The following is a 13,048-nucleotide window of genomic DNA, read 5'->3' as shown; positions in this document are numbered from 1 at the left end:
TATAAATAATTATAAATAATTACTAATACAAGACAAATCAATTATTAGTTTTTATTAGTAAATCATAACTACCATTTTTTATAATTCAATACTAATAATTTAATATATTAAAATATTTACTAGAAACACTAGAAAATAAAAACAGTAGAGAAGAACCATTACCTTCCAGTAAATTACAACAAACAGAGAGTAAGTTGAATAATTTATTTCAAGATTGTATCGATTTTGTCTTTGAACTGTGCGATTTCTTTGAATTGAAAGAGCATTTTTTTGAGCAAATCGCCCAATTTCTTCTTGACGACTTTTTTGTTCTCTGGAGAGTTGTGTGTAACGCAGTACAAGAAGGTGATGATCTTTAACAACACGAATTGATCCTTAAAATTCTCAAGGAATGGTCTGACTTGCTCTAAAAACCCCAATTCCCTTGTTTGTTCTTTCACCTCATCTGCTAACGACAAATTTGCGAGTGCTCCGAAGGAGAGTTTGACAACTTCTATATCATCGGCATTTTGTTGAAGAGCGTAAATCACGGAATCTAACGCTCCAATAGAAAATAAACTCTCGCGAGACTCTTTAACTGCGGCAATGTTAATCAACGCACTCAAAGCCTTTAAACACGCTTCTATTCGCTCTTTGCTGGACAACGCAATCACTCGAACAACGTTCTGAACAACTTTACTCTGGAAAAGAGCAGTGTGCCATTTCTGAAACTTCGCGACACTCACAATGATGTTCATCGCTTTTTCGAGGATCTGGTTGTCATCGTAGTTGTATGAGATTCGTGCAATCCCTTCAAGGACTTTGGACTGTACTAACAGCTCAATTCCAGACTCTTTATTGATGAAGAATGTCAGCGCTATGAGAGTCTTGTCTATCAAACTATCCAACTCATACTTTCCTAAGATGTCTGGTATCAATCCAAATAACTGCGTTTCAACTAAAATCTCTCTTCCATGTTCACTCTTTGAAAACGCCGCTACACATCCCATCGCTAACGCACTAATCAAACTGTCTTTGTAATTCTCGATTAAGTCAACAGACAACAAAATGTAGTGATCACATAACAACTCCGCTGCGTCGGGGTCGACAATGATATTCATAAGTAGACCACACCCCTTTTCTACTAACGTGTCAACACCACTCAGCAATATTCGATCCAATATTTCTTCCAAATTCCATTTCAAAATGTACAACGTGAAATTCGCATTGACCGACATGTTGATGGCAGAGGTCAAAACAATTTCAGTGTTTTCAACCGAATGAATTGAAGCAAACAACGCTTTCACACACACCTCCGACATGATCTCTACAATCTCCCCGTCTTCAGGCATCTTACTCCATATGATCGAAATCACTTCAAACCCACACTTGAGCGCTTCCGGATACATCACAGAGTTTAACATACTCTTCCCAAACAACACAACCCACGACGGGTTCTCTTCGAGTTTTTTATTCATATTCTCGTCACAACAAATCGACCCCAAGTACCCATACAAATTCCGAGAAACATCTTCACTCAGCGGTTGAACCAATGTATCCGTCATCCACTTAATTCCTCCATTTGCAATCGACTCTTCAAGGCGCGTTTTGTCCATACTCGCTATGTTCACCACCGTCCAACAGATTTCCTGTATTTTTGGCGACTGATTACTCTGTGCCAATTTGAGTACTGCGGAGATGTCGAATTCTTCGAATGTGAAGAGGGAAGTGCACAGTACCAAAAAGTCCTCATCCTTTTCTGTTTGTAAAATTTCGACAAGTAAATTTCCATAGCTTGGAGTCGGTGACGATAACAACACATTAACAAGTCGCTTCTTCAATTTTTGCGATGAATTTGTTGTGATTTGTGTGAAGAATGGTACCTCTCCCAAGTCGTAAAGACTGTTCATATGGAAAAGTGCGTCGAAGAACCAGCAGAGTGCCTCGTCTGTGTACTTTTCCTTTGCCGTGCATTGTACAACGCTTTGAATGATGTTTTTACAATATTCCTCTGATAGCAGTCCCAAGTCGGTGACTCTCTCCAATAACAAAAAGCTTTCGAAAGAATGTTTTTGCAAGTTGTCGGTGATGACTCTAACAAAGACGTCCGGTTGAATTAAGTCACTTGACTCTCCACATAAAACTGCTCTAACAGTGCATAAGACAACTTCATTGGCTTGCGTCCGAAACACAGGCCGAAGTATTTGAAGAAATTTACGAAGGTCTGTTCCTGATGGCTTCTTTTGGTCGACGTAATATATAACGTCCTGTTGAAGTTCCGTTTTAGTTGGTAATTTGCTCAACTCGTCAAGAAGCTGTTCAAGTGGGAACGGCGGCTCCATACAATTGTTTTCAGTTTTTCAAGTTTCGTTTTGAACATAGAGATTTCCTGGTTTTGTCTTATAATTAATTTTTACTCGACGCCTTTTTATTTCACTGATTCATTTATTTAACATTATTATTTTTATTTTCGGTAATTAAATTAACGTATTTATTTTTCTTTTCAAGTCATTATAATTCTTTATTGATTGTGTAATATATTTAACGAGTTTTATAAATTTTTCCTTCATTTTCCTGTGTTAATTATTTACTATTCGTTAATAAATTTTAAATTTAAAGTAGATGAATTTAACATACAATTTTGGGTAATTGCTGATTAAAAAAAATATAGTTTTTTATTAATAACAACTAGTTTATGTATGTTATATATAAAAATAGAATCGAACGAAATACCAATGAAATATTGATTGATCACTTCTCATTCTTATCTTTTTTGAGAGACGAGACGATTTTGACCAAGTCGATAAATATTTCGAAAGCGTCAGAAAGTAAAATGAATGAGAGTGGGAACGGGTCGGTCTGTCCGTTTTCGATAAGAGCGATAATCTTTTGTGTGTCCATGAGTAAGACGATGACGTCCATTACAAATGTTAAAGAGAACAAAAAGAAGAGCGTTGTCATTCCCCAAGTAAACAAGAAGTAGATCGCAGAGACCAAATATAAGAATGAACATCCGACTAGTGCTACGCCATAAAAGACATACAAATTACGTGAGAAGAAAGCAGCTACGGTGACACCAACAAATATGGCTATAGTACATAACGCTACTAACACTATCTCTTTGTCGACAAGTTGATATCGTTGGCAATAATACCCACCAGAAAGCCCAATGCCAAAAGCAAAGAGTGAGATGTAGCACATCTTAAGGTTTGACGATGTGGTGCACAACATCATGAATGCGGAAATAAACGCCGCGACGCATATGGCGGCAGCAGCTATCGGGTTGATGTACTGAGAAAAGAATAGACCAGCGCCAAATGTGACAAACCCGGTGGACACAATCGCGTAAGTTTGAGTTAAAATTTTTGAAGTCTTAGCGTCGATATCTGAATTGACCATTAATCTGTGTTTTCAGTTCATTTATTGTTAGTATCTTTTTTACTATCATATTATATTTATTTTATTATTAATTAATACTAAAATTTATTAACTAATAAATTATAGTTTAATTAATCATATATTACTAGAATAAAATAGGTGAGTTTTTCTTTTAAACATCATTGTTATTTTTAGATAAAATAAAATCAAAAAAATTGGTTTTGACGGAACATTTTTTATTATTTATGAACCAAAAAAGTCGTTTTGATAGATAAAAATGTATAATAAAACACTTTTGGGAAAAAAATTGTTTTTTTGAAAAATAATCAACTCAATTCATTTAAAAAAAAAGTTTTATTAAAGTTTTTTATTTTTTTTTTACAATAAAAATCATTGATGAAGCTTTTTATTTATTTATTATTGATTTTATTCTAATTTCTAACATTAATTAATAACAATTAAATTTTTTTTTGATTTATAGTTCGATTTTTTATTTTTTGAATTATTGAAAAACTATATTTTTTTAATTATCAAAACTATTTTCAATAAATAGTTTTTTTAATTTTGATTTTATAATAAAATATAATAACAGTAAAATAATATTTTATATAATTAATTACAATAAATAGTATAAGAGTAACTATATATTTTAATAATTTTACAATTAAATTATTATTTATAAATAAAATTACAAATAATGATGTTTTTGTGTAATATAATAAAAAACAAATAAACAACAACACCAAATTAAACCATCGCTTCAAGAGAAGCAACCTTAGCAATAAGATCGTTAAGATATGCAATGAGTTGATTTATTTCTTGCGAAGTGTTTATATCGAAAAATTGATTTTTTGATGCTTCCTCTTGAAGTAATTCGATTTTGGATTTTGTTTCTTTAAGTTGGATATCTTCTTGAGAAATTTGGTTGTAGAGTAAGTCAGTTTGTTGAATTAGGTTAGCAAGATTTGCGGCTAAACTCTGTTGTTTTACTAATAAATCTTCAGTCATTAGAATATTTTGTTTAGAGTTCTTGAAAAAAACATCATTTAATACTTTTAAAAAGAGTTAAAACATTTGAGCTCAAAGTAAATAAAATCAAAATACAATCAATTCAAAAAGTTTTCTTTGACTTCATTTGGTGCTTCATCCATTGAATTCATGTAGTCAATATAAACCTGTTCAGCCTCAAGAAGTGGAAGTCCCAACCCATCTTTTGTGATTGTATCAAATGCGTTTCGTAATTCTTTTGTTACTTCAAATCGAATGTCATCACTGGATTTAGGTGCCCATACTGTGAATTCGTCCAAAAAAATAAAGCAAAGGTAGTGCTTCAATTCGTCCAACTTGAAAATTCTGTGGATCCGAAGCACCATTCGAACCAAAGTCGACTTTCCACCCTCAAAAATTGAAAGTGTTTCTTCAATAGCTTTTTTTGCAAGGTCATAATTTCTTACCAATGGATATGTAACTCCCCGTCTTACACAAGCACTCACCACTTCGTGTGCTGTTTCAATTTCCTTTTCGTCAATATTTATTTCAATAAACAGTGCAAAGTTAACAAACATCAAGATATGAAAGCACGGGGGCTAAAGTCGCAATAGTCCACGCAGATTCAACTGTGGTGTCTCCCATAACTATTTGATCATACACAAAACCAAATACAATTTGGAACAAATCTCTGAAAAGTTGCTTTTGTTCACCATCCTCCACAGCTACGTCCAAATGTGGTGTTTTGTTTGCTTCATCTTTTTCTTCATCCATCCATTCAGTTGTTTTCCATACAAACGAATTGTTGCCCATGACATCATCCATGTATTCCCATTCAAAAGTGTCTGAAATGTATCGATCTCTGTCAAAATTTTTGTTTTCATCTTCGACGCGCTGGTTATGACGATCATATTGTGTTGCAGTTTCGGGGTTGTTTACCATTACAATTTCCGCTGCTGATTGATTTAAATCGATAAAAACGCCGGAGTGACTCGAATTGAATCCATACTTCCCAATCGTCATTTTGATTGATTCATCTCTTTCTCTGATTATCTGGTCTTCCCCAAGTATCAAATCGTTTCGATCGAAAAAGTCGAGTTTTTCGTGGGGTTCCTCTTTTTCTGTTTTTTCTATTTTTTCCGCCCTTTTGGCCTCTATTTCTTTCATCTTTTGCAAATCTTCGGCAGTAAAATTGCGAAGCATTTCCTCCTGCCCTCCAAAAGTTTCCTGAGTTTTTTCAGACTCATTTTGGAGGGTTTCAAAGTCTGTGTTTTTACCAGTCACTTCCACCCGGCTCAAAACTTTCTTTTTTGTAAGAAAAAGTGGCAAAACATCCAAGTCAGGGAAGACCTCTCCTTTCGTTGCCTTAGGTATATAGACATGAAGTTTGCAGTCAAGACGATCAATTTCCGCCTTTTCAGAGCCATCTTTTGCTATTTCGTTGTTGAATGTGAGAGACAGGAAGTAAGGGTGTGAATGATACACCATTTGATTTCCATTGATTGCAACGTCCCCATTTCCAAATTGTTGGTAAGAAGGAATTGTAATGTGGACGATGACAAAGTCGTCGTTTTGAGTGAGGTTGAAGAAAGGGGTGATCATTTGAATTGAGAAACCCTACTTGATGCACGGAAACCCTAAAAACAAAAAAAATTGAAAACACTTAAAACAACAGTTAACGATTAAACTATAAAATATTAATATGTATACTATATAAATAAATGGTTTATTATTATCATATTTATATTATACGAAATAAAACTATTAATTATAATTGATAAATTATAAAATATTGAAATTTGTATAATAACTATTAAATAATAATTTAATTTATAAAAATAAAATTTGTTATTAACCATCCTTCTCTTAACATAGTTAAGTGAAATTAACCAGAACAAAGCTGTCACCTTGCTATTACTTATTGAAATTGATTTATTGTTACTTTTCATCACTTTCGAACATCAAATTGTAGTTTAGTATACTAAATTAATATAGAAAATTGTGATAGAATAAACTATAACAAAACAATGAATCACGATACTTGGTGTTGTTGATATAATTAGTTTGTTTTATAAACGTGCAATACTTTGATAAAACAGAAGAGTTATTATTCGCAGGTAAATAAGTGAAGGTGGAGTTTTCCAGTCTTTTCAAAGAGTAAAAACCACATTTTAACACCATTTGAAGTCATAGCGACACTCCATTAATAATTGATCTATTTTTACGTGTATAAAACTATCTTACATACCATAATACACAGTTTTTGTTAAATTAGATACCAAAAAGAGCGAAAACCAATAAAATCACTGAACGACTTGATAAGGTCAACAGACAAATCACAGAAGTGTACACTTTTTGTCTTTCTTGTCCTTTTTCTTGTCTTTTTTACCAGCCTCTTCACCTGCGCTTGGTGCGGCAGCCTGAGATGATGCTCTATTTTGTTTGATATCCTTCACAAGAGCAACGAAAGTCTCGCTAATATTGATTTTGTTTTTAGCAGAAGTCTCGAAGAAAAGAACCTTCCAGTCATCAGCCAACTTCTTCGCTTCTGTAGTTTGGACTTGTCTCTCGGACTCCAAATCGCACTTGTTCCCACAAAGAGCAATGGAGACGTGGTCAGTCGCCATATCCTTATCCAACACTCTATAAAGTTGTTCTCTGAATCCGTTCGCTTCAAGGAAAGAAGTTGTGGATGTGATGGAATAGACTATGACATATCCATCACCAGATCTCATGTACTGATCTCTCAAAGCAGAGTATTCTTCTTGACCGGCGGTATCGAGCTGTTGTGTTATTACAAATACAATTTACTATATCATATAGTTTATAAAACTATAAAAATAACAAACAAGGTCCAAGCCCACCATCTCACCATCGACTGAAATCGACGTTCTGTATGAATCTTCAATAGTCGGATCGTAAATCTGGACAAAGTGGCCAGAAACAAGTTGCACAGTGATAGCTGACTTCCCGACGGCACCTCCACCTTCTTCGTTAAACTATTTCAAATGGTTTTAATATTAGACATTTATAGTAAAATGGTTGAACCCATCAAGGGTCTAATAGATTGACAACAGAACGATGTGGCGATCAAAAAGCTACGAGAACTGTTGTCTGGGTTGAAAATAGAACAAACCTAACATGACAAGTTTAAAAGTTGTCCCACTTGACATATTCAATGAAATATTGAGTTCAAAATAAAAAGAAGAAAACAAAACATAAGAATTATTCGTTTTCAAATCAGTTCAGGGTTTTCTCGAGTTCGACGAAAAGGTGATGGCTTTTTATTATTTTTATAATACTTATTAATAATTCGTTTCTAAATTGAAATTGATGCAATAAACTATATTTTACTAGTAACATATAGTAAATTATTGTTTAAGAGTATTTATAAAACTATTTAGGTTTTTTTACAATAATTTTTTTTCCTTTGATTATAAAAGACAACTTTGATGTTTTATCTTAATAATTGGAATAATCTTCATTTTAAAGATGATTTTTTTAACAAAAAAGGATCAGATCTGCGATTCCGCACTGGCTGTGGGTCTCGACTACTTTTGAATCAACTTTCGTTCATTTGGGGAAAGAAATAATCATCACATCCATCTCTTATTATCTCCTAATTTATATATTATTATAATTATTGTTATTTTAAATTATGGGATTTTAATGGTATTTGTTTTGCTCAATTAAAAAAAACTTAACAAAAAATGAAAAAAAATGACAAGTTGTGATTTTGTTCGAACAAAATAATTAAGTATTATTGAAACTATAAAATATAATAAACAATTAACAAGAATAGTAAATTTAGTAAAGTAATAAAGTGAGAAGAAATGTCACAATCACTTTGAAAAACAAAAAGTGATTACAACTCAATTCACTTATGAGCAACACAGCCACTCAAGTACTTAACACTTTTGCATACTCCGCTCAAGTGACTTCTGTTGTTCTATTGACATCGTTTATCCGCACGATGACACAAGAGAGCTATTCCATCTCACTTTTGATACTTATTTCCGAAGCAACAAAATTTGTCTTGAGTGGATTGTTCTTACTCTTTGTCAAACACAAAGATGGGTTGTTTAAATATTATGTGGAGTTGTATAAGAATGTGCCCAAGTGCTTATTTGACGGACTCTTTCTCTTTTTTGAACTCTTTTTGACTCAATTTGCTTTGACAACAATACACCCCCTTTTATTTGTTGCACTCACAAATTGCTCATATGTATTCTTGGCACTTTCATCAATTCGAATTAGAAACAGAATCACACTTACTCAGTGGAGAGCTGTTGGTGGAATTGTTGTTTCGGTAGTAGCTGTAGTCAATGGTGCGTTCAATTTCTTACCATCAATTGGAAAATATGAAAAAATAGTTGGTGTTATATCCGCTCTTCTGGTTGCTGTAATTCGTACTCTTAAAGACGTTGCTGCGAAAAATAGTGAAGTCAAAGACAATGAAGTTCTTGAAAACAATTTCTTGACACCTATGATAACTGTGCCATGTTCTCTTATAGCTTTGGTCACTCTTGACCTTGGAACTTTAAAAACAAATGACGTGGTTTTTGGATACACATTAGGAACACTCGCACTATCATTGACATTATCAACATTCATCACTTCCTTCTTAGTTGTTATTCCAAGTGAGTCAACAAAACTCTTTGATGTATTTGCAATGTTGAGTGTGTTGGGGTGCCAATTCTTTGTTGTTAAATACGAATTCTCAATTGAGCTCACACTTGGTGTATTTGCATTGTGTATCTCACTTTTGAATTACAACGACACTAAGGCTAGTTCCAACTATCAAAACGAAATACTAACTCTCCCAGAGTGTGCACCAGCCGAAAGGAATGAAAGAGAAATCAATGTGGAAACTGTTGAAACAGAAGTTGTGACATTGGACGATTTGGCTTCTCCTGTATTAAATAAATTGGCCAACTTAAAGGAATTAGAAGAGTGATATAATTTGTTATTGTGATTTGTTGTTGGTTGGTTTTTATTTAATAAAACACCCATGTACTTCGTTTTATTTCTCTGTATTACCAATAATACTGATGGAATTTTGATTGTCAGTAAATAATAAAATAATTTGTATTACAAGTTTGTAATGTCAGTAAAATCTTAAAATTTTTTCTTTCATTCTTTTTTTTTGATTCGATTTGTATTACAATATGTGTATAAATTATATTACAAAATAATCATAATCAAAATAATCTATAATATACTATTACTATAATGTTACTATATAATACTATATTAAAAATTAACTTTTTTATTGAAATAAAGAAAGTTAATTTATTTATTTTGCACAAAGAAATAAAAAAAATATCGCGTGATTGTGATCTGTTTCGTGGAAACATTTGTATGTATTCATTGACATTAAATAAAAAATAGTAATTAATTTCCTTCTATCTAGTGACAATTCTTTATTATGTTAACCTTCGAAAAAGCATTTTTGAAATTATGAATTAACAATTCTATTTTTTCGAAAAAAAGTACAACTGATATAGTTTATTAACTATTTTATAATATATTTTTAATGTTTGAATAATTTAAGAAAAATGATATCCCAAATATTCAACATGAAAATAAAATGTGTTCTTAGGTGATCATTTTTATAGTTTTTTAATAATATATTTATAATTTAAAATATAAATATAATTAGTAATACATTTAAATAATAAATAATATAATATATATGTAATAATTTTAATAGTCGCTAAGCATCAGTTCTTCACATGTTTTTTATCATATAAAAATAATAAAAATTTGTTTTAAACATATGACCAGAACAAATCCTCTTCTTTTTAAAATGCCGAGATTTCAAAAGAACCCCATGAAGTGGTCCAAATGGCCCATGATTACCAAAACCTCAAGCACTTTTCCAACACTTATTTACCATCAACCTTTCCCAAAAGTGTTCCTTTACTATAAAAAAAAGTGTTCCAATGGAAATAAACGTCCGTTATAGAACTTCGTTACATTTTTGGTGAACATCTCTCCACAAATTTCACACAACTTCGAACCCTACAAAAAGGTTCTCGAAAATGAATAAACAGAATGAATCCACCACACGAAGTATACCTTGACAACAACGCAACAACTAAAGTCGACCCGGAAGTTCTTAAGGCTATGCTTCCATACTTTTGTGAGGTATACGGAAATCCAAACTCACTTCACACCTTTGGTCAAAAAGCGAGAAAGGCTGTCTCCGATGCTTTAGATTCGATTTACACTTGTTTGGGGGCCACTGATGATGACACGGTGTTGGTCACTTCCAACTCGACGGAAGGTAATAACACTGTTTTGAAGACCATTCTGTCCAATTACGAGACTGAAAAAGGCAAGCGCAACAAAATCATCGTCACACAAATTGAGCACCCCTCGATCTCTGAATCATCAAAATACCTTTCTAGCCATGGCATAGAAGTGGTTTCTCTTCCCGTGAACAACGAAGGAATAGTCGATGCAGAGATTTTGAAGAAGAACATTGACGAGAGAACAGCACTTGTCAGTTGTATGTGGGTGAACAACGAGACTGGGCTCATTCTTCCGATTAAGGAACTTTGCCAAATTGCGCACGACCACGGCGCTTATTTCCACACAGACGCCACACAGGCAGTTGGAAAAATCCGGACGAGAGTCGATGAAGTTCCCGTCGACTACATGACATTCACTGCTCACAAATTCCACGGACCAAAAGGTGTCGGGTGTTTGTTTATCAGAGCTGGAAGACCTATAATTCCATTGTTACACGGTGGAGAGCAAATGGGTGGCCTTAGAAGTGGAACTATTGATACCCCAAGTGTCGTCGGACTTGCTCTTGCCTTGAAGAAGGCATTTGAATACATCGACTATGAAAATTCGACGATTAAGAAGCTGAGAGACAAGCTTGAGAATGCACTGAGACTCATCCCAGACACTACCATTGTCGGAAAACCAGAGAACAGAGTGCCAAACACTATTTTGTGTGCTTTTAAGGGAGTCGAAGGGGAAGCGATGTTGTGGGATTTAAACAAACACGGGATTGCTGCTTCAACGGGGAGCGCATGCGCATCGGAGTCTCTCCAGGCCAATCCCACATTCCAAGCAATGCATATGGGGTCAGACTTATCACATACAGGTATTAGAATTTCATTGTCTCGATTTAACACGGAGGAAGAGATAGACTACACTATTGAAGTCATCAAGGAATCTGTCAAGAGACTGAGAGAGCTCTCGTCGACTTACTAATTGAGTTCTGTGTTCATCACATTCAACTTTGGTACTATACATATTCTAATTATCAACTAATAATAAAAGAACCAATAACGTCTAGTAAAAAAAGTTAATTGAGGAAGGACATGAAAGTAGAGAAGTCGGTGTTGGTTGTGCCTGCCACGTACCCGACAGAAATACAAAACTGCGCGAAGTAGTAAGTGAACATCACAACGAAGTGCATAAAAGGCGTGTTTTTGACCCAGAGTACAATGGAAAGGACCGCATCACTTATAACAAAAGATGAATACCCCATGATGATAAGTACTTTCGAGAGTGTCGTCCATTCCGTGTTAAGGAGCATTGTTGATGTGTAAAAGCCGAAACATATAATAGACATGTAGCCATACACTATTTTCCTCATAAAGCTTGGAAGAATCGAATAGTTTTTGACGACAGTCCAGAACAGTGCACACGTCAAGACAAAACTTGCAGCAAGTGGGTTAAATGTGAGTGGCTTAGAGTCAGTACATTATATTAGTCTTGAAGTTGTTCGTTTGAATATAAAAACCTTCTTCTTATTGTTATAGTATCATAATGGTAAATTAATAGTTTGGAATTAGTAATAAACAACAAACAGCAATGGTCAAGAAAAGTATGCCATTGAGAATATGAGTCAGAGCGAAAGAAGCCATACCAATAAGGAAAACATTTCCTTCAAATAAGAGAAGAAGGTCTCCTAAGAAAGAAAATATTAGACCAAACACCATGAGAAGTGATGGCTGAGGAAGGGAGGTGAAAACATATAAAGCACACAAGAGACAAAAAGGGCACTTTGTGAGCCGGATCATCAACTTGTTTTGGTTCAAAATTGAACCCAGGTGGATAACTGCGTTCACAATAAGAACAAAAAGAATGGTGTTGCTGATAATAACGCTGAAAACCATTTGGGTCAATAGTTCTGATTTTTGGGTATACCTGTTTCTTCTATATCTATTTCTTTCTTATTCTAAAATAAAAGGATACTTCAAATAATCGAAATTAAATGGGTTATTTTGAATTGTGGATGTGAAAATCAACATTATCTATTTTCATTATATAAGTCGAGAATTATTAAGTGTTAACTTTAATGAAAAAGTATTTGTTATTACTATTTTTATATAAAATTATATATCATTTAAATAAAGTTGATTTTCATAATAAATAAGTTTATTTTTAAGAAATAAAATTTGAATGAGAAACAATTTAAGTCACTTTTTTTATTTCTAATAAAAAATAATTATTGTTTATAATAAAAAGAAATTAAAATTTTATTTATTTTATTCAAATTGTTTTTCATGTTTCTTTTTCATTTTCGTTGGGTGTTTTTCTTTTTTCAAAATTATGTAATTATTTATATTGGAATAAAATATATGTATAAAAATACATAATAATGATATTTTTTTCCGTTAAATGAAATGTATTATTATGATATAATATATAATAATATATTGTAATAATATATTATATT

General features: G+C 33.0%; 7 protein-coding genes across 7 annotated transcripts; 2 read left to right on the top strand and 5 right to left on the bottom strand.

The window, feature by feature from the left end:
- Positions 1 to 203: 203 nt before the first annotated feature.
- EIN_018700 (hypothetical protein) lies at positions 204 to 2,321 on the bottom strand (the record flags this gene model as incomplete). Its single annotated transcript, XM_004257234.1, has 1 exon — positions 204 to 2,321. One exon carries the CDS (start codon positions 2,319 to 2,321, stop codon positions 204 to 206), a length of 2,118 nt encoding a protein of 705 aa, XP_004257282.1.
- Positions 2,322 to 2,730: 409 nt separating this feature from the next.
- Positions 2,731 to 3,378, bottom strand: EIN_018690 (hypothetical protein; the record flags this gene model as incomplete). The annotated part of the gene is made up of 1 exon (XM_004257233.1): positions 2,731 to 3,378. The coding sequence occupies one exon, from the start codon at positions 3,376 to 3,378 to the stop codon at positions 2,731 to 2,733; it is 648 nt and encodes a 215-aa protein (XP_004257281.1).
- Positions 3,379 to 4,463: 1,085 nt separating this feature from the next.
- On the bottom strand, positions 4,464 to 5,946 carry EIN_018680 (hypothetical protein; the record flags this gene model as incomplete). The annotated part of the gene is made up of 2 exons (XM_004257232.1): positions 4,464 to 4,874; positions 4,921 to 5,946. The coding sequence occupies 2 exons, from the start codon at positions 5,944 to 5,946 to the stop codon at positions 4,464 to 4,466; spliced, it is 1,437 nt and encodes a 478-aa protein (XP_004257280.1).
- A 734-nt stretch (positions 5,947 to 6,680) lies between these two features.
- EIN_018670 (hypothetical protein) lies at positions 6,681 to 7,517 on the bottom strand (the record flags this gene model as incomplete). Its single annotated transcript, XM_004257231.1, has 3 exons — positions 6,681 to 7,127; positions 7,194 to 7,330; positions 7,481 to 7,517. 3 exons carry the CDS (start codon positions 7,515 to 7,517, stop codon positions 6,681 to 6,683), a joined length of 621 nt encoding a protein of 206 aa, XP_004257279.1.
- Positions 7,518 to 8,227: 710 nt separating this feature from the next.
- Positions 8,228 to 9,301, top strand: EIN_018660 (hypothetical protein; the record flags this gene model as incomplete). The annotated part of the gene is made up of 1 exon (XM_004257230.1): positions 8,228 to 9,301. One exon carries the CDS (start codon positions 8,228 to 8,230, stop codon positions 9,299 to 9,301), a length of 1,074 nt encoding a protein of 357 aa, XP_004257278.1.
- A 1,100-nt stretch (positions 9,302 to 10,401) lies between these two features.
- EIN_018650 (cysteine desulfurase, putative) lies at positions 10,402 to 11,574 on the top strand (the record flags this gene model as incomplete). Its single annotated transcript, XM_004257229.1, has 1 exon — positions 10,402 to 11,574. The coding sequence occupies one exon, from the start codon at positions 10,402 to 10,404 to the stop codon at positions 11,572 to 11,574; it is 1,173 nt and encodes a 390-aa protein (XP_004257277.1).
- A 94-nt stretch (positions 11,575 to 11,668) lies between these two features.
- Positions 11,669 to 12,389, bottom strand: EIN_018640 (hypothetical protein; the record flags this gene model as incomplete). Its single annotated transcript, XM_004257228.1, has 2 exons — positions 11,669 to 12,055; positions 12,177 to 12,389. The coding sequence occupies 2 exons, from the start codon at positions 12,387 to 12,389 to the stop codon at positions 11,669 to 11,671; spliced, it is 600 nt and encodes a 199-aa protein (XP_004257276.1).
- Between the last annotated feature and the right edge of the window lie 659 nt (positions 12,390 to 13,048).

This window comes from Entamoeba invadens (genome assembly GCF_000330505.1).
Source record: "Entamoeba invadens IP1 unplaced genomic scaffold scaff_1105074724629, whole genome shotgun sequence".
Classification (NCBI taxonomy): domain Eukaryota; phylum Evosea; order Mastigamoebida; family Endamoebidae; genus Entamoeba; species Entamoeba invadens.
The sequence above is the reverse complement of the archived record's forward strand: the minus strand, read 5'-3'. Positions and strand labels throughout refer to the sequence as shown.